Raw genomic sequence first — 24,205 nt, 5'->3', positions numbered from 1 at the left:
CTACCACGCATGAGGTTATGTTCTTGTGTTGCGAGAGGGTGGTGAAAGAGAAGGATGAAAAAGGGTAAGTCGAAGAGAAATGCCCCTTTTCCACACACAGATTTTAGACAGTAAAACGGGGCAGCTTTGTGTATGTTTGAGTGAGAGAGACAGAGTTTCCTATGTGTTTAACCCTTGCTTGGAGCGGTGGGTGAATTGACAAACTGCCACTTCTGACACTAAACCTCTGGCCGGGCCCCTGCTGCAGAAAGGGCCCGATGAGTGAGGCCCTTCTGCTCTCTGCAGCTCTTTGACATTTCCACAGGGTTTAATCCGAAGTGATTGGACGGGAAGGAAGTGGAAGGAGGCTCTTCATTCAACAGACAAGCACTCTTTGACAACGTGCTCGTATTGTCTTCTCGAAGTGCTCCATGACTAATGCTGCAACAAACATGTCGGATTTTCTCGACAAAAAAAAGGGACTTGCAGAGAGGAGGGACGGGGGCCAGGGAGGAAGCAGTGAAGGATAAGTCCACATTTTTGAGGACATGCTTGGAGTGCCTGCCTCGCCATCTTCCCCCAGGTCTTTCATTCCCTCTCCCACACAACGCTCATGCCATGCATTTTACAATAAGATTGGTCTCCCACTACAAACAGGCACTGCAACCCACAGTTTCTTGACATGCATGGTCCCTTTTAAGATATTTTCGGGAACTGCAATGTGATGCAGCAGCGTGCAATGGATGGAGGATTGTACCATTCAATACATTTAACAGGTCACTGAGAGGGCGCAGAGGAACACTATCTTTATTTCTCGCACATTCAGAAGAGCCAGTTAACTTCAAAAAAGGCATTAAAAGACTTCACTGATTCAGCATTGGCATGTCATGTTGGGCAGTTTAAAAAAAAGGTCAAAACAAACACACACATTCTTCTTTCTTGTCAGTGCATGGGCCTACATTACCCACAAAGCAACTTGACTGCTAACAGTTCAGTCGGGGAGCCAGCTGTGTCATGCTAGTAGCGGCTAATGTAGCCTCTAGCCTAAAGCAAAGATGGGAAGCTCTGATAAGCTCACTTCTTTCTAACGCTACAGCATCAGATTTTGACTCGAGAGACTTGAGACAGTTTGTCTGATTTTATCTAGTTTCTGTCACAAGAGACTTCAACAACTTTTTTTCCACATACGCAGCAGAACTCCCAAAGACCTTTCAGCAGACTTTGATGTGCAGAAACAGTGGACTTCCCCTTCATTTGGGAAGAGTTGAAGCTTTCAGAGATGTAAATCATCTCAGTCAGTATATTAACATGGAGAGTCATGCCCACCACGCCTCGATGTGATCAAACAAATTCAACAAAAAGCTATACGACAGTCTGCTGCGTTTTTATGTCTTCCTTCTCTCTCCATGTGAGGTACAGCCAGATTCCAAAACTCTCTGTGGAAAGAAAGCAGTGCCTCCAGCTACACAGCCTCACACACTCCTCTCTCTTTATACCAACACTCACTGTTTGGGGAGGCGTGTCAAAATAAGCATCCAGCCTGTGCAGACTTGTGTGTGGTGCAGATACACAGGGCAAGAAAAAAAAAGGATGTCTACAGAGCCACAATTAAATTTAAAAAAGAAATGCAATTTGTCTGTGCGCTTTTTCTTTCTCACTCTGCTCTGCTGCTGGGATCTGTGGGACAGACAGGAGGGATGAACTAATGAATCCCCACCACCATGTACACATGAGTCCAGTTGTGCATGCATGCAAAACCTGCAGACTGAGATGCGAGTTAATACCACATCTGGTTTAATCAAGCCGTGGCTTTTGTTTTTGCGTGCTTTGCAATACAATTTGATGTCTCACAAGTTGAAAATAAACATCTAAAAAAAAAAATTCACTGAATGTCCTGATGCACCAAACAAGCCTCCATCAGACACACCACATAGATCAAAACAAAGGCTGACACTCATTTTAGGCAACAATCTGCACTCGACTTTACGTGTCATCTCTGTCCTTGCTTGAATCAGCTCCAAACAGCACAATTTGCTAACAGGGGGTGAGTCACGATACTTGTGTTTCAGGTCAAAGGTCACAGCCTGGCGACACCACGACCAGACAGACAGCAGAGATCGTAAGCGGGCTGTGAAACAAGACACTCCGGCCCAACGCTAACTGAAATGCTATCTCTGATGGGCTTTTTTCAGACATGATGATAGCAGAATCACATGACTTGGAACTTGTGTAAAGAGCTGTAGCGCAAAGTCTCCTCAGTTATGTTTCCTCTGTAAAAGTTTGAAAGCAAGAGGAGGATTTCATCTCCACGAGTGTGATTGAAAATATGTTCTCCTCCAGCTGAGCCATGATAACCTCAAACTTATCTTCTTCAGGCTATTTTACAGGTTGCTGAAAGTGTTTTTAAAAGCTTTACTGTATTACATTTTCACTGTGGGTGGGATAATAGAGCGTGAACACATTCCACCCAAACGTCCCTAGGCGTGAAGGCCCAGTTGACACCCCCAGAAGCCCCTTCTTTTCAATTATCACCCCAGCAGGGGCCCCAGCAGGACCCTGCATCAACAGACCACCAAGAATCACAGCCACAGCTCGTCCACTGAAGGCCTCCACCATCAATGAACAAAAGCCCTGAAACCACCCCCCTCATTTACACATGCAGGTATTAAGACATGCACGCACACACAGACGGCTGCACACATGAACACAAACACTGGAAACACACCTTGTTAACAAGCACACAGTTATCAGCCTACTGTTTCAGCCAGGAACGAGCCTATTCTGCTTTAATAGGGCTGTGGTTTGTGGGAAAAGCCAATTTACTGGATTGGGGGGTTTAGCTCTTAAAACTACTGTTGCTCTTACTGTGAGAAAAATATCCCAATGAATGTTTATACCCGAATGGGGAAAACAAGGCAGAGCAAAAGTGTTTCACAACAGCAAAGACAAAAAAAAGATAGTAAGAATGATTAAAAATGACAAGTGAAGGTGGAAAAATACAACCGAACTGTGTGTCACATCAAACATAAACACTGTGAGAGTAATTCGTAGCGTCTATAAATAGGGTGTGTGTTTCCGGTAACATTTCTGAGAGAGTGACCTGCCGGGAGGAGGGGACCAGGGGGCCGGCTCCTGTTCCCCCAGACGACAGCTGACAGGCGAGGTGCGGAGACCGGTGGCAGCTCGGAGGGGAAGATCCGCTCTTTGTGGTTAGCCTTCCCCGGATCGTTTATTTATAACAGAGAGACCCTTTGAAAGCACTGCTGTGCCACTCAAGATGTCTGCTTTTCTTCCCACCGGAGCACTCAGAGGAATCACGCATGTGAAGTTTGAACATTAAGCTGATGCTGCACTCAGGCACGCCTCAAAGATCAACTTGGGCTTCAGCTGCTGTAAATTAATGCATAAGAAGTGTGGATTTCTGTGAGCAAGACAGTACCGTAGCTGCAATATAGAAAAACCTGCACATACTTCACAACTTCATGCTCAATTGTGATATGTTGCCAAATAGTCAAATATTGACAAAAAACAGATTTAGATGAAAATGACTTTACTGCAAATGACTTCAAAAGGAAGCATGCAGCATATGCATCATCAAGTTTTCCAAATTGTCCTGAACAAACTGCAGTATTTTTGAAATTAGCATCCTCTAAAATATGTGCATTTTAGCCACAAGACAAAGAGTTTCTAGTCAGGCTAGCGAGTAGTACACACAGTGGTAGGTAGAGCTGAATGCTAACGCTGACGTACTAAGAATATCAATGCTAACAAGCTGATGTTTAACAGGTAGAAGGTTTAACGTGTTCGTTGACTTAGTTTAGCATCCTTGCTAATTAGCAGTTAACACAAAGTGCAGCCGAGGCTGATGGGAATGTGTTACAGATAAGTGATAAACTAGAGCTAGCAGGAGCATTAAAGGATAAAATTACAATTGATGAATATCTGAACCAAACTTCATTACAATCCATCTAGTAGATGTTGAGACATTTTACTAAAAACCACAAATGTGAACCTCATGGTGGTGCCAGAAACTCAAGGAATCCACAAAGTCATTACGATTCATCCTCTGGGCACCGCGAAGATCTGTACAAAATCTAATTTGAAGAGAAGCGAGAGGAGAATTTCACTTGCTAGTGGAGCTTCGTGTTCAAAGTTTCATGGTATCCATCAAACAACTTGCAAGAAATTTCAGTAAACAACCAAAAATGTCAACCTCATAGGAAAATTTAGGGGATCACCAAAGTCATCCGGCTTCGTCCTGTGGGGACGCTAAATCTGCACAAAATTTCATGGCAGCCATCCAATAGTGACTGAGATATTTTAGTTTACACCAAAGCCGTAGACCAATAGGCTAGTGTGGCTGAAATGATGTGCATGTGAAATGGCATTTTTTAGCAATCTTTTTTTAAACATAACGACAGATTCTGCTGAGCTGATTTAAAGGTTTGCGGCAGTTCAGCTCGAGAGAGGAAGTAGCAGCAGCAGCTGTCAGAAGGCTCTGCGGGTAAGCTCTGGTTTCCCTGCACTGATGGCAGCGGCAGTGTTAGATTTACCCTCCTCTCTTCCTCTCTCGCTCATTCTCGCCTCAGGACCAACTAATCTGACACCACCTGTTGACTTGGCCACACTCATATTGTCCCACATAATCACAGGCCAGAACTAGCTCAGTCTGTCAACTCACTTCCCTCCCTGTGTATCATACTCGATTAGTTCATGGTTAGACTGTGTGGGAAAAGTAGGCTAAGCAGACAAAGTCTTTCTAAGTACGCAGCTTATGCAACCATCTCTGGAACTAATTGGATCCTTGGAGTAGCAACGTATGTACAGTTTTCCACCGAGGTGCAGAAATGAAATAATTTGCATCTTCACAATAATAGATCGCTCATGAGCTGACTTTGTGAGAACAAAATAGCATCCAGACTCTTTGGTCAGGGAGAGAATACCCTCCAGGCGTCCTGGCCGGAGGGAATAATTTCATGTTGGTAAAGCCACTTTTCACTGGTTCCCAAGGTCATGCTATTTGGGATGGCCATCTCATAATTAACTGGGATTTGGCAGGGTACCATGGTGAAGCTTTGGAACGCAAAGCAGTTCCAACATGTTGAGCATCTCAAACCATGAGTTTTGAGCTGGCTTTGTTTGGTAACCCAAGATGCACTTTGAGCTTATAACATCACAAAAAAACCTGCTGTTAACTGAACAGAACTCTTTGTTGGGCGCCATCTGCACATCAAAGTCTTTCGCCTTTTTTCCCCACAACTTTTTTTCAATAATACTCACAGCTCTGCCAAGATTTAAAAAATCCACAGAAGTGATGGGATGTGAGAACAAAAAAAAATTTCCCTCTCAGCTGTTTATGCCATTAATATAAACATAATAGGACTGCAGCAGAAGAGATGGTCATGCTCCTCTCCAGATGTTCTGCGCTGCAAAGCAAACAAGACAAATGTGGTCTGATGTTGACAGAATCATCAAAGAGAGGAGAGAGAAAAAGTATTCAGAGGTTATCCTTGTCTTTCAAGAGCCCCCTCCATCCTCCCCACTGGAAATTACCTGACAGCTGTTTTTGCTAACCTGTGCACCATGGGAAAGCCAAAAAGTGGGAGTAGGTAAGAGAACAGAGTGGGAGAAATCGGATCTGGCCTGGCCTCACTTGCAGAACAGCACAAAATATCCATGGGCAACAAGAAAAGGCCAACTTTCATCAAAGCCCACACAGACAAGAACAAAAAGGGTTCTCTCATCTTTACATCAAGCTCAAATTACTTTTTAAGAAATACCCATGTGAGTATCATGGGCTCGGTGCCCAGGCAACAATTAAGACGAAATCTAAAGCATATTTATACTATGCAGAGATGTTAACAATGGGTACTTCACACTGGAGGGTCATGTGATACTACAGTGAGAAAAAGATGACGGACTACTTTTTGTCTTCGGGCATAAACAGCATTCACTGTTGCTGTAGCTGATTTCTTTTTAATTCGAGCAATGCTTTCTGATTGTGCATGAAGTCACTAATGCAGGTAGTGAACCAGACCTGTCAGATCAAAAAGACTTGAGTATTATTTCTGTTTAACGTCCACATTAACTGACTCCTCCAATAGACAATTCAGAGCATGTAAAGCTAGAAGACAATGCCGCATCCTTTGGAAAGGACAACACAAAGGGAAAGTATGAACGCTCTGCAAAGGCCTGCAGAACCACAGGAGGGGATGAGGTTACCCCCCACGCTCTGGCTATTCCTTCTCTTGCAGAGAAAATGAATTTATTCACGACAAACATGGGAAAGCACTATGGATGAACCCTCATTAAAGGCAGTCACGGTGATGGGTCATTACAAATAACTCCATTATGAACGCCCTCAGCTGTTGCCACATTACATACAGTATGTTTTGGCAGAACACTGCCAGTTCAGCAGCAACAAACACAAAGCCATTCATGCATTTGCCATTTCTGTCCCAAATGTCAGCATATTTTCCAAGTCATCCACACTTGTTTTTTTCGGATTTGGTAGAACATGGCTGGAAAGAGCACACTGCCCATGCCTTCTGGGAGAACTGGTGAAAGCTGAAAACTCAGACCCAGAGGCGTGCTTGCCTCGGCAGTTCAGCAGCTGCTGGTGGCTTGATCCACCCTGACGCAAAGTGCTGCTCTCATCTTGATCATGGAAAGTTGTGGGTATGCCTGTTAACACAGCTAATAATTCTCAAAAGCAGCAGCAGGTCCAGCAATGATCTCATGTACAACCCTGACTGCAAAAAAGCTGGGACACAAATAAATCAGAATGCAATAATTTGCAAACAAGCTGTTTACTGACATCAGTTTTACAAAGTGTTCCTGAGTCCATGTAGTAATCACCTGTTCACAAAGTGGACTGAACGACTGAGCCTTTCCAGGATGCCCCTTTCATACCCAATCATGATGCTATCACCTGTGAATGAATGAACCTGTTTACCTGTGGAATGTTCCAAAGCATTCCACATCTTTCCCAGTCTTTTGTTGCTGCTGCCCCAACTTGTTTGACGCATGCTGCTGCATCAAGTTCAGAAAAAGCAGATATTTACAATAACAATTAGTCATTTGGCAGACGCTTTTATCCAAAAAGACAGACATATGAATTCACACCGCATCAGGGGCAGTTTTGGGGTTCAGTATCTTGCCGGAGGATACTTTGGCATGTGGACTGCTGAGGCCAGGGATCGAACCACTGACATCCCGGTAGGTGGACGACCGCTCTACCTCCTGAGCCACAGCCGCCACCTATTTAAAAATCAATGAAGATGAGGAGGTCAAATATTAAATATATTGTCTTCGTGCTGTTTTCAATATGTCAACAAGGATTAGCCAGTTATCACACTGTTTTATTCATGTTTTATACAGCGTCCCACTTTTGGAATCACGGTTGCAGCAAGGTGCCAGCGAGAATGAAGGAAATGGAGTGAGGCGGGTAACTTGTATAAATCTACGTCAAGGAACGCCACTGACTGAGTTCACATGCATTTAGGTGGGATTCCAGGGTGAGATAAAAATACCTCAGGAGCTGCAGGTGTTATTACACCCTCCTCCAGAGGCCCTGCAGCCAGAGTGGGTGCAGGACAGAACACAGACTGGGGATACAGACCTCAGAAAGGCTGTGTTTCCATTTAAACTGCATTGACATTTATGCTCAAACAAAACTGCAGTGACCTGCTACCTGCCACAAACTGGCTTTAAAAGACATGCACACTTGTTCGTCACTGCACATTCTCCAGAGCCTCTAGCTGTTACAGTCACAGCCACGTGTTTAATGGCTGTGCCTGGTAGCTTGAATTAAATTTGGCCGACATTTTCAAAGATGCTTTTGTGCGAGGCTCTCGCCAGAGTAAAACCCAACACATGCATTTTCCAGATCTATCGTCAGTACAGTAGGCCGTCTGCTGCTGTGGTTGGCAGCCCCCTCACCTCCCCTTTTGAGGTTAGGCCTGGACAAGAACCAATAAACACTGAAGAAAGCCATGTTTCAGAAAACGCTCTGAGTGGTCGCAGGCACAGCCAACTGCTGCTCAGCATACTGGCACACCCACATCTGTGCAGCACACGACTCAAGATTTCCTCAAACTGGGGAGGAACAGGCACCTTAGAGTCTTTGACAATGTGATTCAGTGAGAAGATATTACGCACAGAACAGGGTTTTCTGTTTATACTTTGCTTTTTCACCTTCCAGAAGAGAGCCATTTAGCAATTTTGTTTTGACAGCGCTGATTTTTAATGACCAAAAATAGACATGAACGTTTTGAAGCAAATCCGCCCACACTCCGGCTAACAGAGAAGTGACCTTAAGCTTCAGCCTAACAAGGGACTTTCCTGTAGGTTGTCTTCTATGTTTGGTGAAGGAAGTCATTTATTTCCCCCAATCCAAGGATCAAGGCAAATCTTAACCACCCTCCAAAAAGCCAGCGAGCTTTACTTCTTTAACGATACCCTAAAGCAGAGAAATGTGAACATTCCTGAAGCCAATTATTGGGTTCGGCATGTGAGAGGGGATCAGGTGCCCACTTTGTCGGCATAAAATACCTTCATTCTGATTGGCTCTCACCTTCTCCATTCACAGTTTTAAACCCTTGATTCAGACTCCCTCTGTCACCCCCTGACAAAGGATCAAGGGGCAGGACACTTGCAAAGAACCGGATTATGTTCTGGAGGCCGGTTCAAGGAGAAGGATCTTGGGGATCTGAGTGAAGTGAAGGTTGGATTTCTCCAGGTGTAAAGCGCTTTTGTTTTGGCCAGTCAGAAAAACCCTATAAATAGGATTAGTTTACATGTATTACTCGGGGTAACCACTGGCCATTCCATTAGGCTTATGTCTAATTTTCATCTTTTCAGCATTTACAACTCCTATATCAATATCTAATTTGTCAGGACAGAAGCAGCCGCTCGCTGCCAACTCAATGAGAAGGGTTTATGAGAAAAATCACTTGGCTAAAACTTTTAACAAGCTTTGGCAGCTGTTGTTTTAACAGTTGAACACTTGCACAAGACGTTCCTTATGCTGCTACAATGCCTCCGACTTTAGAAACAAGTATAGAAATCCAAGCCAGCCAAAAGTTAGTCTCAGAGCAGACTTTGGATAAGCAAACAGAGAGAGTGCAGGATGAAGATATGGTCATGAACGAGGGCCGGGGGAAAAGCTGTTGGATGGGAGATAAACAGTAGTCCCGTCATTATTTTTGTCCAAGGTCAACATGGGGCTCAACCAGAGCCTCTTGAGACGCCGCTGACTTTTCCTGCATCATTTACAGTTTTGCAGCCTTGATGTCTGGCACAGTGTCTTACCATGGATGAGTAAAACATGCTCAAAACGTTCAAATGCATCAATAAAGTCACAGGTATTTTTAGTGTTATACTTTTATCCCTGTGTTCCCATCAAATGCAATGGCCCTATTATTGCACTTAAAGGTTTCTCCATGAATAATCACCACCTATCCTGGTTAATTTAAGATAAAACATTTCAGTATGAGTCATGCTTAAGAGCTATGACGTTCTGTATTTAGTTACTGACTGTATCAGCAAAATAAGCTAGAGTATATTAACCTACCTAGACTGGGAATCTTCCTGTCTAGACTGTTTCCCTGCAGGGATCATTCACCAGCCTATCACACAGACTGAACAGCAGGTTGTGATGTGGTTTCAGCTGTTATGATTCACAGATTAATTTTAAAAAAGCGAATGAACAAACAGATTCATTAACTGAGTCAACAAATGCCAAAACTTCGAGCTCATCTGTTTTAAACGCTCCTCAGACACCAGGCAGCATTTTTGGCCACGCTGATAAATCCGCAAGCATGTCTATCTGAAAAGTAAGTGTGATAAAAGAGCACTTCAGCAAGCCTGACCGCCATCCATCCCATTTTCCTTGATGAGCTTGGGTGAAGGAATTCCCCCAGACAGGACCACGCCTGCTGGATCTTACCCTTTCAAATCCAGATAAAATCACTAAGCTGAATTAAACACTTCCTTTACTTCACTTGCCCTTCATCCACAAGACAGTCCCAAAAATAAACTGGCTGCATGTTCAGAGCAGAGTAATACCCAAATACAAAGAGAGCATTCACTACGGTGTAAACAGACAAAAACAGACTGGATCACGATGAAAAACTGTGAGTTTACAGCTTGTTAGCAAATATAGCACAGATACTACTTTACTCATAGGTTACTGAATCTGACTGTGAGACAAACAAGGGTATGCAACAGTAAGGGAAATGATGCACAGTCACACCTGATGCCAAATATTCGTACATGCAGATGGCTAAACTTTCACAGCCTGTGTCTTATGTTTGTTGTCTTCTTTTTCACTCTACAGATATGGAGATGAAGCGATACAGACAGACCCAGATGTACAACAAGGTGCATGGGGAGAGCATCAGCACACAAGTTTTAAACAAGCTCACAGTCATCCATAGGTTATGAAACTTCCTAAAATGAAGCTGAAAGTGAAAACAAAGGTAAAAAAAAAAACTAAATACAGTTGTTAAAGTACAACTGTCCGCTGTATTTTAAGAGTTTGGTTTTGATGATATGGTTTCCATTTCATTTGAATCACCTCATGGGAGACCTTTAAATAAACAGGGTCCTGTTAGCAACCAAGTCTGCGACAGTTAGCAAGCTAGCTAGCTCTGAGAGCTTTCCTCGACTCTTCAGTAACTGTTTGTTAAGTTAAACGGTGTCCAGTCCTGAAAACAAAATACCACAGGGTTGTGTGACTGAGTAAATAAATACTTAAAGTTTGTGTGGAATAAACACTTTGCATAGCCTGGCTTATTCAGTCCAAATCAGTTTACAGACGCGTGCCTAATTCGCGTTTTCTTTGTTTTTTTCTTTTTTGCAATATTTCAAAATTTTGCTTAAAATTCACAGCTCAATGATGGGTATGCTGCTACTGTGTTCCCATATTTCTACATTCACGCTTTTGGGTAAATTGTTATCCATCCATCCATCCATTATCTATACCGCCTATCCCTTTCGGGGTTGCGGGGGGCTGGAGCCTATCCCAGCTACAATGGGCGAGAGGCGGGGTACACCCTGAACCGGTCGCCAGCCGATTGCAGGGCCACATGCAAGGACAAACAACCATTCACGCTCACACTCACACCTACGGACAATTTAGAGTCATCAATTAACCTAATGAGCATGTTTTTGGTCTGTGGGAGGAAGCCGGAGTACCCGGAGAGAACCCACGCATGCGCGGGAAGAACATTCACACAGACCCGGGGATCGAACCGGCAACCTTCTTGCTGTGAGGCACGCGCACTACCTGCTGCACCACCGTGCAGCCCTAAATTGTTATCTTAATCTATAAAAGATATGACTAAAAATAACAAATAAGACAGTTATTTTTTTCTCAAAGTGACTGAAATGGAAACACTCCATTGTCTTTTACGTTTGTGTCTAAACTAATGAGTAATAATGCTTCCATTGTGCAGCTAATTGGAACCACAAATCTTTATGAAGGCCTTTCATTGCAGACATTTACCTTCACCAGAGGCTTTTTAACGATCCTGCTCATGTGCTTTGTAAAAGCCTCCCATCGCAATTAGCCAGCAGCAGGACGTAAAAGTCAGCAGTTAACCTAAAAAAGGTGTGTCAATTAAACAGGAGCCCTTATTCCATTAATTTACCTGTCAGCATATGTTTCAGCATTTATGTCATAGCAATAATAGATGACATTAGAGGCCATGTTGTGTTCCTGAATGGTTAATTATACCCGACTGGTGCACTCCCCACTAGAGATGACGTTTTTAAGACATTATCATGGATCAGCCCAAAGTATAAATACTGTCATTACTTAAGGCCCCAGCAGAAGGGCCCACATGGTTCGCACTTCTATTGCAGCCCATGTCGTTGATTACTGTAAACACATGGTGACTGTATTAAATGAATTCTGTGATTTAGTTCTTTCTAAAGCGATTCGTTTTAAACAAATGATGCCGAGAGAACAAAACTTTACCAGATAATTAACCTTAATAACACTGTGTTCAAGTCATATAGGGACTTAAGAGAATGTGTCTGGCTTGGTACCAATGACAAAACAAACCTGAGGGCCGACATCTGACAACCATAAACAAAGTCTGGGAGTACCTTCCTCCAAACAGATGACAGACAAATTTCACCTGTCCTCATAATTCAACAACAGGGCCTTAATTTGAAGGTGTGCTCACACCTACAAAGACATCTGTTTGCCAGGAGTTTATGCAATAATACAAGAAAGCAGGAGGGCTAACCTGACCATTCATTGGAAGCAGATGTGAGGGATCCATTTCCTACTATAATAAGAGGTAATTACAGGCGAGGGGCCCTGTGTGTTCGTGTGAAAATACACGAGCTCCGGTGGTTAATCAGCGAAGTGAACCAGTCAGGTATATGAGAGCAGGCAGTGAAACGCACTGCAGTCAGCTCTATGTGTGACTCATCACCGTGCTGATGGACAAGCCAGCACAAGCCAGTTCATGACCTTTCAAGGGAAAAGAACAGAAAGAGGATAATTTAAGACTCGGCTTTCACCCGTGAGGTTACGTCACTCCGTCTGACCTTGCTGACGGTTCTTTATGGTAAAATGTTGCTGTCTCAAGACAATGAGAAGTAACATGACTGCAGTTTTACATGAATAAAAATGGTGTACTGAAATCCATCAGAATTTCTTTTGCTTGCATTTTTTTAACTGACCCTGAAGGTATTAACCTCAGCGAACACTCATTCTTCAGCCAACTCCTAGTATTCCTGCCCAGGGGCCTAGATAAGAGCAGGAGGAGCCATGACTGATACTGCATGCTCTATATATACAAATAATATATACCAGTATTTTGAAGGAAGCTATAATTATCACTATTGACTATTTTACAGTGTTCTTTAAAATGAGACAAACCCAGCAGCTCATGCTCTCGCCACTGATCCATGCAACACATATTAGCGTGCCAACTTCTGCACACATATTTTACACTGAGCATAAGCTGTGCAGATTCAGGGGTGATATTCCTGAGTGCTGTGTACAAGAGGGTGCACAGACTTTCCAGCTATCAGCAACGGGCAGCAAGACAGAGCAGATCTGCAGCACGACCTTTTTTTAACCGTCGTGTTTGTTATTAATTGTTAGACCTATATTACGGGTGGGTGTGTGATATCAGAAGGACAAGCTCCACCTCTGGGCTGCAGCAATAGTGCTGACTTGCCCTCAGAGACACAGCACCCAGGGCCAGTCAGACCCTAATCTCTGCCCGTCTGGCCGGCCTGTTCTAAATAACAAACAGGCATGAAAAAACAACTCTGCTCTCATTCTTCTACTATCTCCCTCGAATCTTGTCTCCCATTATCCCTGCACCAGGAAAGCTCTGGTGAAACAACAGACTGAAGTTAACCATGTGTCCAAACGGCAAGACTGATGTCTGTGCCAGAGAGAATGACTGCAGTCTGCAGTCTAGTGTTTGTGCCAAATTTTAGCCCCAGCGTGCCCCCCATCTACACCCCTTGTACCCATGACAGGGTCATAATAGAGCCTCAGCAGGTGGAGCCTGGTAGGGAAGACAGGGCCTCTTGGTCCTGGCACAGCTGAAAGAGCCTCCTCTATGTGCTCACAGTCCACATAAATCACACGGGCCCTCGGTTCAGGGGAAGAACCATTTAATTACCCCTTTTAAAGCAATAATTGCCTGACTTGGCTGGAGGTGCTGCCTGCTTGAAGACGAACAGAAAAGTAAGGCCTCCACTGTCTCTGATGATTACGGAACGGACATCAAGGTCAAACAAGATCTGTAATTCAGATTGCCAAGTCCCATATGTGTACCTCACATGGCAATAAGAGAGATCAAGTAAAGACATAGAGTGTTAAAATTTAACCAACATCCCAACAGCCGTGCAGTGATTAAAAAAAAAACTGCAATGCTCCAAAGCTGCCGTTGCCATCACTCCGTCTTGAGTGATGTGGTGTTGTTAAGGCATTGTTGGTGGTCACCAGCCACTTACTGTAAACTGTACGTCTTCACTGAGAGCACAGGCTGACTCACGCCGCCGCAGAAGCTAAATACTGCTATATAAGAGATGTGACACATGCACGGCAAACTTTCGTCTGGGTTTCAAAATAGTATTTTTCCGATAGATCCCCTCTTCCGTTGGTGTCTCTATCTGTGCCATCTCTGATCAAACAGTAAACGGTAACTTTCAGAAGTATATAAACAAGACTTTAAGCTGAGTATTTAGATGACTCCTCATTCCACGGGATCAACAGATGGTTTGGGTGGAGAGAAAATTACATACAGCCACTTTAGTCTGAAACCACAGAAATTCCCCTCGCCTTACCAACCGCTTTACAAGGCCAACCTTCAGCTGCAACAGGCCTGCCAGGTACTGGGTAGACTAACAGAATGTCAAGCCTCCGGGCACATGATGGATGCTAAGCTACTTTAGTCAGTGTGGTGGTTCAGGAGTCTTTGTAAGTCTTTGTATTAAGTTGGCAATGCTCTACATGAACAAAGATAAAATCGGAAATCCTTCACTCAGCTTCTCCTTGACGGTGATCTGGATCAACTTCAAGAGAAGAATATTTGAAAATGATCCGAGGGCTCAATTGTAATGTTTTCCAGCAGCACACAAGAAGATGTGATTTTAATCTGGTGAAACGCTCGACCACCAACGGGGTCCACATTCCACTCTTATCAATGGCTTGGTTTTCAGTCATACGCCTTCTCACGCAGAAGCGGCTGTCGACTGAGCTGCTTTTGCATCTTCTGAACTGTTTCACAAACAAAATGCATCTCTGGGTAGCGAGACTGTCCGGAAGACTGCATCAGATGTAAGACACATCCAGTTGTTCAATAAAAACAGCGCAAAGATCCAGTGAGATAGGACAAGAAACTAAACTATGCAACTGAGCATATGCTTCCCCATGTAGCAGCTGTCCAATCACAGCTCATAACTGTGACTCTGTCTGGCAGGTCAAGCTTTAGATTTGCAGAGGCGGTGTGCATCAGGCTGAAGTATGAGCAAGGGAGGAGTCCTTTTTGTTAGCATGCTTCTGAATTAGCATGGTAACATATGCTACAAACATTAGCATGTCATGGCAATTAGTTTACTCCCCACAGTCGTAACATAGAGTGACTTCCAAGGTCAAGAGTCAGATCGTCAACTAATTATATTCATTTGTGGGGTTACTGGTCACATGAAAGTAAATGAAAACACATTATCTTTAAAGTTTCCCCACAGCAAGGAAGGATGCTATCAGGGTTTAGACTAACCTTTGAATGAGTACAAGCTGAGCAGCCAAAGAGAAGAAGAAATTACAAAGAATTTCTAGTGTTAAATTTGCCACTGATATTGTGCGATCCATCAGGCAGTCATAGCAACAGTAACTAAGGTGGGAGGAGCTTAGCCAAGTCAATTATCAAGATGCAACAGTAACAACAGCTTATGCTAACGCTATGTTTTTTAATTTGATTTAGCTACTGAATATTAGAGTGCGTAATTTATCGTAGCAAGCAATTAGGATGTATTATTGTGTCTCTTCTGATGCAACCAAAGATTTGAATTTGCGGACTTTTTGTTGACAGATTCAAGTTTTCTGCTCCATTTATACGTCCAGAGATCAGTTATGAGTAATAGTTACTTTTCATAAAGAATCCAGTATGTGAATGAGTCTGTGGGAGCGCGTCTGCATCAAAGACTTTTTCCGTGACAACACATTTTGGCTCTTGGCGTGAAACACGCATCTTCAAAAGAAGCAAACCTGGATGGAAAATAATTCCAACCGAGCACTTCTGCTCAGCTGAAACACTCTGTGATGGAAATTCAAAAATCACGTCCTAGCTGAGCGAGGAAAATAAAAACAGGAGGCTTGTACTTTGGCATAATTAAGTCCAGGGGAATTCATTAATCCTTAGTTCCAGCACATTACTTGCCAAGTTATGAAAACTTGTGAACACTTCTGTGCAGCTTTGCAACTACACTCTGTGACCAGCTGACAGACTCCAAGTGAAGTAGACCCTGCTGTGCAAGATAGAAAAAACCTGTGATAACTGCCTCCACATCTACTGCATGAGACTGCAGGGGAGATGTTTAAATAAGACTTGTTTGTTGAGATATGAGCAGAGAAAAACTAGAAGGACTACAGATTATGGGGGTTTTCAAATACAAACATACTTCAGAGAGAAAAGGCGATTTAAGCAGGGAAAAAAAGAGCATGGGGGCTGGAAAAACAACAAATACACGGGGGTATTTCTTTCACCATATATAGAGCAGGACAACTGAAATGCATACAGGAAAGCCTGAATAAACTTTGCTTCGGGGGAAGTGGGGTCCTCTTGTCCTGTAGATAATTCCAGGTTTCATTTCCCCAACAGGATGGTGACTCAGCAAGGGACAAAAGTTTTAGACCATCACAAGCCACTGCACCGAAACAATGGGCTGCCGGCATCCTCTGAACCACTAACTCGCCCGCTCTTCAGCTCTGGAGATATCTCATCCTGGAGCAAATGGCTTGTCCAGGCGGCCTTCCTTCCAGGTGTGCACTGTGATATAAATACTGGTTTGTCATTCATTTACAGTGTGCACGGACTCCCACATTTGAATCAACAGTCAAAAGCTACCAGCAAGAGTGAGCAGAGAGAGGAAAGGACGAAGGGCGAAAAGAACAGAGAGAATTCCTGCGAGAACACGAAGCGCCCGAGAGAGAGAGAGTGTGTGTGTGTGTGTGTGTGTGTGTGTGTGTGTGTGTGTGTGTGTGTGTGTGTGTGTGTGTGTGTGTGTGTGTATATAACAAAGTAAAAGAGTTGTTATGTCTTGTGGGACGGCAGCTGACACGATAACACAGAGCAGACTGGTTCGGCTCTCCTCCTGTCTCTCCTGAGGACATCTGCAGCCTCAGTGAAGGGCACAGCGAAGGCCCAGCACCTGACGGCTGAACTCTGCCGTGAACCAGAAGCAACGGGACACAGATTCTAACAAAGCATCACATTGTGAAGATGTTTACTTTTTGCTATTAACTACTGGGTCAAAAAGTTGCACAGTCTCAATTAGTGGTGCAACGATTAATCGATTTGCTGTCAACTATTAAATTAATTGCCATGGGGGAATTGCAGCTCCTTAAATGTGTATATTTTCTGGTTTCTTTGACGTCTGTGACAATAAACTGAATATTTTTTGGCTTGTGGAAAAAATAAACGCCATGATCGACACATTTTTTCACCATTTTCTGAAATTTTACAGACCAAACAACTAATCAATTAATCGAGAAAATAGGTGTTACTCGTGCTTGTAGTCTCCATACCCCAAATTAACGTTCACTACCCTCCTCTCCCCTCGGCGGCGGCTGAATTTCCAGCTAAAATGACAACTGTCAGAAGCAGATTTTATCAGCTGCTGATAGCTAGCTCCTTAAGCTAACGTTAGCGCAATGAGTTGAGGTTGTCTCAGGCTAACTTATTATTTCTTTTCTTGTTTTTCTGCAGTTGGTGGCTACATAGGACATGATATCATGCTAAAAGGTTGAGGCTAAAGCTAACAGGTCCCAAGAAAAAAGTTAGCAACCTCACCCGTTGATGACCCGCAGTATTGCGGTGCACAGCTAGTTAGTGCTACAAGTATAATATGGAAAAATGTATAATCAGACTCTTATTCCCTCTAAAATGACAGCTTGTATTTTCAAGCAGTATATTTTCACTTTTGACATAACAAGAAAAAGGGCTTTTAGGATGATGACTTTGGCAAATGCAATGCTATTCTGGTTAACGACTTTAGCTGGTGTAAACCACATGTCTTGAGCTAATGCCAGTGGAAGTGATACACTTAAAATGCATCAAGTAGTATTATTATCTTCAGCAAGAAAATAACTGAAATGATTTTTAGTAAAGCTGTTTGTTTTCACAGTCTTCCATTTGCTGTGGCGCGTTTTAAACAAAAAGAAAAGGCTGCTCTAACTCTGGTGTTCAAAATACAAAAGCTTTCATTTGTGAAGTCATCTAATTAGACTCCCGAAGAGCAGTAATCTTGTATGACTGCCTACGAACAAGCTCCTGCATTAAACAGAAGTTAGCAGAGAGGGGAAGCCAGTGTTTCCCCTGTATTTACTTTTCACTGAGCCATTACACCCATAAGGCTACAAAACTCCACTTGCCGACCTCCCTCTGTGAACATTAAGGGTTTAACAACAGCTTAGGTGAATTTGCATCATCTTAAGGTTACAATGAAGTCTTGCAAAGAGAGAGGCCTTTCTGTTCCACAGGTAGAGACTTGTACAGTGAGAGGAAGCGGAGGCAGGGAGTGCGAAATCATCAGTCCTGATAAGACACCAGGGTGGGATTTTTTGTAAACACTTCACGGGATGTCAGGGTCAAACCTGCTTTTAAAAGACAATGGAGGAAAAAAGAATGATAGCATTCCTTTAGCAAACTTAAGTACCTGGTTAAAAAAAAAAAGAAAAGCTAAAACGTCTGTCGTGAAAAGGGCAGCAACCCCCATCAGAGCCGCTGTATAAGTAGGGAGGGACCATACAAGACAATGCAGCAGCTCCTTTGAGCAAAAAGCAGAATGCCCAAGTGACTTCACATCAATGCCGCTAGCAAAGACAATGGCAGATTCAATAGGGCACAGACAACTATAAAGCACCTTCAAAGGGAAAGTGCAATACAGTGAACTTAGCATTTCAATGAATCTCTAATGAGTGCGAGCTGGGGTGCAGCCAGGGAGGAAGCCTGGTAAACAATGTGAAAGGATGGAAGAAGGCTGTGGAGGAAGAGGAGTGCAGTCAGAGTCTGTCTGTTACAGTCTTTAGTTCTTCTTATCGAGCTGAGCGACACGTGTTTCCAGAGGGACAGCTGGCGTTAAAGGACGTGTAATGACAGACCTGCTCGCCGCTCATTTAGCAACAAGACCAAACGTTTGATATTAAACTCTTTCCAAATGGAATGAATGTTTATTTTCTTATTTTCATTAAAATATCATGACTATTTCTTCATACAAGCGCTGGCTGGGCATGCAGAGGGAGTGAAAATCAGACGTTTGTGATTTGTGCGACCACAAATAGTTTCTGATGATTTGTTGTTTTTTATTGCTTGTGGTGGAGACTGTCTTGTGTCCTCAAGACATCCTGTGACCTCCCCATGAACTCTGTCGGCTTTATTGCACCTGTAGCCCCATAACACAGGAATGAAAAGTGAAAAGCATGTTTTACTTAAAAAAACGGGGCCAAAGGGCGACAGTTTGTCTGCTATCAATATCTTTTTCCAACTTCTGTGCACGAACAGTTACACATCACACAACGTAGACAGTGAACATGCTGTTTTAATGATTCTTGCCAGGAAATCCCCCGAGTACTTGCTGCGCTGTAAAGAGGGTTCACTACAGTACAGAGCGAAATCCAGAAATTGGTGGTAATTTAATATCTTGCTCTCAGGCAGTTCAGTGAGTCAGTTAAAGGATGACCATGTGCATGACTGGGCTGCCCTGCTCCCGCACCACGCTGGCCTTACAGTCATGTCTGACAAGTGCTGCTAAAAAGAAAAGAACGAAAACATTTTATTTTATTTCATACCTGCAGGTGTGCTGAATGCAGTGTTATCAAAGCGAAAATAAGACAGGTGTGTTAATCAGAGATTTGATGGCTTAAAATGCATTGACTACATCAAAATGTAACATTTCTTCCACGTAAAGCTCCTTAAACCGTGGTTTGAAACAAAAGCCGTGCACGCACATATGCTTCAGGGAGGGAAAACGTAAGAAGAGGTGTGAATGGAAAGAGTGGGACTCTAGTTACAACAGGCGGTGCTCGAGAGTATGTGCGCTCATGTCAGCACATGCAGCGCGTTGCTGCTGCACCAGCTGAGGTGCAGCTGTGTTTGGAGTCGGCTCTTCTGTCCGACAATGACGAGACGTTGGGCATGAAAGAGCAACGCTACTGCAGCCACAGAACAGAGTGTATTGTGAGAGGACATTAGTTTGTGTGTGTGTGTGAGGGTGTGTCCCAGGTGAGGGTGGGGTGAAACACCCCATTGTATTGTGTCCATCTTTAAGGCTTTGATGCATCTGTGCAATCTAAAGTCCTGCTTTGCATCGCAGCGCACGTATCACACTGCTCACTGAGGTTGCCTGCATTGATTATGCTCTAATACAACATAACACAACCTGGCATTGGTTGCAAACTGCATGGAATCAGAAGAACAGAAAAAGAAGAATTCAGACTTGGCCGTGAGGCCACACTGTGCATACTGATATTATCGGCATACATCGTAAATCTTCTGCAGGTTAAGAAGACATAATGCTTGTGATGTGATATAAATGTGATATAAATGCAATTAGATCTGAAAAGCCTGTGCTGCACCAGCATGGTGGAGTAATGTACCTTTCAAAACAATAAATGCAGACGGTGTTCACTACTAGACATCACCTGGATGTCAGTGTATGTCACCTAAAAGGTGGCGAGCATCATCAGTAATGTAAGACGAGGCTTCTATAAGTGGAGCGTATGTTCCTCTGTGCATACCGAGCTACAGGCTAGAGCCAAATGTAGGCTCACGTCTCTGCAGGAGGACAAAGAAGCACAAACTGAAAAGGAATATTTTCATTTCAGCCTAATAGCAGAGGAAGAGTGAGGCACAGGGACGCACACAGAGACAATGAAGAAAGTGGTCAGCACTGCACAAAGGCACGCACAACATTTAACGTGAAGTCAAACATAACCCGAGCAACTGCAAACGCAAGCTAAAAGTGCAAAGTTTGGGAAACTCAGCAGCGGGAGCTAATCTGGGCTGCGAATAAATCACGAGGAACCCCCCGCTGAACTGAGAAACAGCGTCAGCTTCAGAGTCTTCACCTCTCTGACCTCCATACCAGCCCAAGTCACACCTCACTGCAGAGTCAACAAATGCCAGCCTCCCGGCCTGAGCTCCATATGTGCCAATGCGCTGGAGGGGGGGGCAAGCCACTCCAGAGCAGCATTGTCCCATCAGCCAAGATGGCCCCTCTCCTGAGGCTATAATTCAACAATGCAATGTTTACTGAACCCAGTCTTCAAGCAATTATGTGAGTGGGTCTGGTGGGGGCAGACCCTCCCTACTGTTCAAACTGTGGAGTGGAGCTGCTGTTTGCACTGCTCTGCTCTGAGTCCTCATCGACTCTGAATGGGAATTAAACACCAGGTAGCCGGGGTCTGAAACGACAAAGCGCCACACAGAGAGACCGACCACCTCGCCGAGTCAATACATGAGCCAGCACAGACTAAATAAATCATCAGATCCAACTGTTGCTGCACAACATCGAGCAGCCGATGAAGGAGCGGAGGCACACTCGGAGAAGAAAGAGCAATTTACACCACCGACACACGCTCTGCAGACTATATAGTCATAGGAATCCAGGCCGCCCTTCCCCCAACTCCAGTCCAACCCCCAATGAAGTCAAGGGACACTTTTGACTGTCTATACTGGGAGGGATCCGTGTGCCAAAAATGTCAGCAGTGCTGCTCAGTCGGTCTGATGTCATACATCAGAAAACAAAGCGGCCTCTGCCTCTTATAGATGATCACGACAGACCAGGAGCGTGGACCGTCCGTCCATTTTCACATGTAAAACACTCACGGGAGTCGAGACAGAGTTGCCAGTAGCTTTTATTAAACATGAAGCTGTAAAAGCACTTCACTCGGATCATTTCTCACACTTGTGCTGCTGGTGGCGCGCAGCAGGTGACGTGATGGAGGGCTCTTACCCACCGCGAGCTTTTATTGACCGCGATTGTTTGAGCTGATGTGCATGACCCTGACATTCCAGCGGGGTGAGAGGAGGGCCCGTGGTAACACCAGGACGTGTGCTTAATTGAATCAAGGGACACACTGTTCAAAGTCATAACGCAAGAAACAGATGCTTGTGGTTGCAGATAATTCAATTACGCTGGTATTGTTGGGCGAGTAGTCAATCACGGCGGCGGTTACAGTGCAGAGGCCGTCTCCTGTTACCTTCCAGTGTCAGCGCGTGACAGATGAAGATAGGCCTCCTAGGACTGGGCAGCTTTTGTGGATCGATTGTATTGATACATCACTTGCGTCGCCTTTGAGGATGCAGGTAACGCACCTTTTGTCTCAACTTTGTGAACTGACACAAAGCGACAGGTCATCCGCAGGAAAGGCTCTGCGCTCGATAGCACGCCACCGCTGGACCTTAAATATACCTCGAAGTCATCAACGTTATGGCTTCTCGAACGCCTGGAACATTACTGCTCATATACTCTGATGTCCAGCAGGTGAAAGATTTATGTCTGCCGGCCACGGCGACTATGTCCCATCATTCAAAAAGGCTTTGCTTCAGATCAAATCAACACAGAGGAGTCACAGATATCTCAGCCATGACAGCTCTGTTTATTGGAGGGCATAAAGGTGAGAGACCAGACGGGATTTCTAGGGGTGGGGGGTTGGAGGGGGGGGTCTATTCTCAGCAGCAAGGCGATGCTCATCCTCTATATGATTCACACGGCAGATATAGCAGAGTACAAATATTTCAGACCGATATATCATCAACTACACTGGAATAACAGTGCGAGGGCAGCACGCTGAAACGATTGATTAATTCAGTTTTGATAATCAATGAATCACAATAAATGTTGTCACCTTGACAAATGTGAGGATTTGCTGCATCAAATGTCTCTGTTGTGTATCTATGTGATTTAAATAAATGTACATTTTGGCTATTTGAAGACGTGATCTTCAGTATTTTATGGACTAAATTATCAATCGAATGACTGAAAAATTAATCAATAAAGATTGGCGGCAAGCCCACAGTAAACTGCACAATAGTGAAAGCTGAAGGACGCAACTTGGTCGGAAATTGCTTAAACGGTGGATTCTCCGAGCTGCAGCAGATCGTGGATGGAGGAGAAAGGAACCAGACGTTTCTTCTTCTTTTTTAACAACCTGAGCCCTTTCTTTGTAGCTATCTATTTACTAGTAAATGAGCCTCAACTTCAATTTTGAAGTGTTTCCAGGACGGATTCATTATTCAAAGGAATAAGAAGACAAACTGGCAATAAAAGCACATTTTCATACATGTTTTGCAACTCCATGTGAATGTAAAGACGACAAAGGCGGTGTAGGCAGTGCAAAGTGTACCCTGACAAAGTTTGAGAAGGTTTAGGGCTGAGGACTCCAGGGAGACTATGAATAGCTTGTTTCTATGGACAAACTTAGCCCAGCTTCGCTCAACAGCAGGTTCTAGTTTGTCATATTACTTTTAAAAGCATCTTTACAGAACATGCTGATGTGACTGTGTGGCTGGAATCTGTTATGCAGCCCAGTTGCATGTGAGCAGCCCTGCACCAGCAGACCACACTACTTACTTCACATAAATAGCAACATCAACACATGCCTCTGTTTCTGCCTTTAATAGGCCAGTACGGCACTGATTTGTAACTTTGACTTGACCTCTGGGGGAATCGGCGCTGAGTGAGACAGAAAATCCACAGTGCAGAGTTTAAAAGTGAGCAGAGGGAGGAAGGAGAAAGTTTGCGCTTACTTACAGTAACCAGCTGGCATGCGAGTATCAAAGAGAGGATAAGTCCACAGATCGAAGTGCCCATTTTCCACCAACCCAGCGCAGGCTGCGAACGCTGGGGAAAAGGAAAAAAGCGAGGTCCTTCACTCCTCCTGGCCACCGGAGCGGTGTGATGTCTGCACCTTTTTCACACTTTTCTTCCCCGTGAAGGAACCCGACTGCTCCTCTGCGTCCCGCACCCGGTGGGACTTCATCAACAGGTCAAACGGATCCTTTTCCGCGCTCGTCGTGCTTTTCTTGCGGCTGCGATCGCGAAATATCGAGTCGGAGAGGTTCCAAACTTGCTTCCACTCTCGTGCGCTCCGAAACTTGGGACTTGATGGGGGCTAAGTGCAGTCCTGCAAAGTCACAGGGAAGTCCTGAGCTGGGGGGAGAGTGAGAGAGAGAGAGGGAGGGAGGGAGAGAGGGAGTGAGAGAGAGAGGGCAGAGGGAGAGAGAGAGAGGTGCAGTAAAAGGAAAAGGCGGAATGGAATTCAGGGAGTGCTGAAGAGAAGACAGCTAATCCCAGGAGCCACCGAGGAGACCCACGCGGGCCCCTTTACACCAGCACACACTCCCCACGCGTGCGCACCCCTCATAGATAGATAGATAGATAGATAGATAGATAGATAGATAGATAGATAGATAGATAGATAGATAGATAGATAGATAGATAGATAGATAGATAGATAGATGTA

General features: G+C 44.2%; 1 protein-coding gene across 1 annotated transcript in view; it reads right to left on the bottom strand.

The window, feature by feature from the left end:
- The window catches only part of hspg2 (heparan sulfate proteoglycan 2), a 93,326-nt gene extending 69,508 nt beyond the window's left edge, over nucleotides 1-23,818 (bottom strand). Inside the window, exon 1 of the mRNA XM_070968145.1 lies at nucleotides 23,494-23,818. Coding sequence (XP_070824246.1) covers nucleotides 23,494-23,553 — 60 coding nt within the window. The 5' untranslated portion in view covers nucleotides 23,554-23,818. The remainder of the gene's footprint in view (nucleotides 1-23,493) is intronic.
- Nucleotides 23,819-24,205: the final 387 nt, after the last annotated feature.

Source organism: Chaetodon trifascialis, chromosome 8 (genome assembly GCF_039877785.1).
Source record: "Chaetodon trifascialis isolate fChaTrf1 chromosome 8, fChaTrf1.hap1, whole genome shotgun sequence".
NCBI lineage: Eukaryota > Metazoa > Chordata > Actinopteri > Chaetodontiformes > Chaetodontidae > Chaetodon > Chaetodon trifascialis.
Note: the sequence above shows the minus strand (reverse complement) of the source record. Positions and strands in the feature narration are given on the sequence as shown.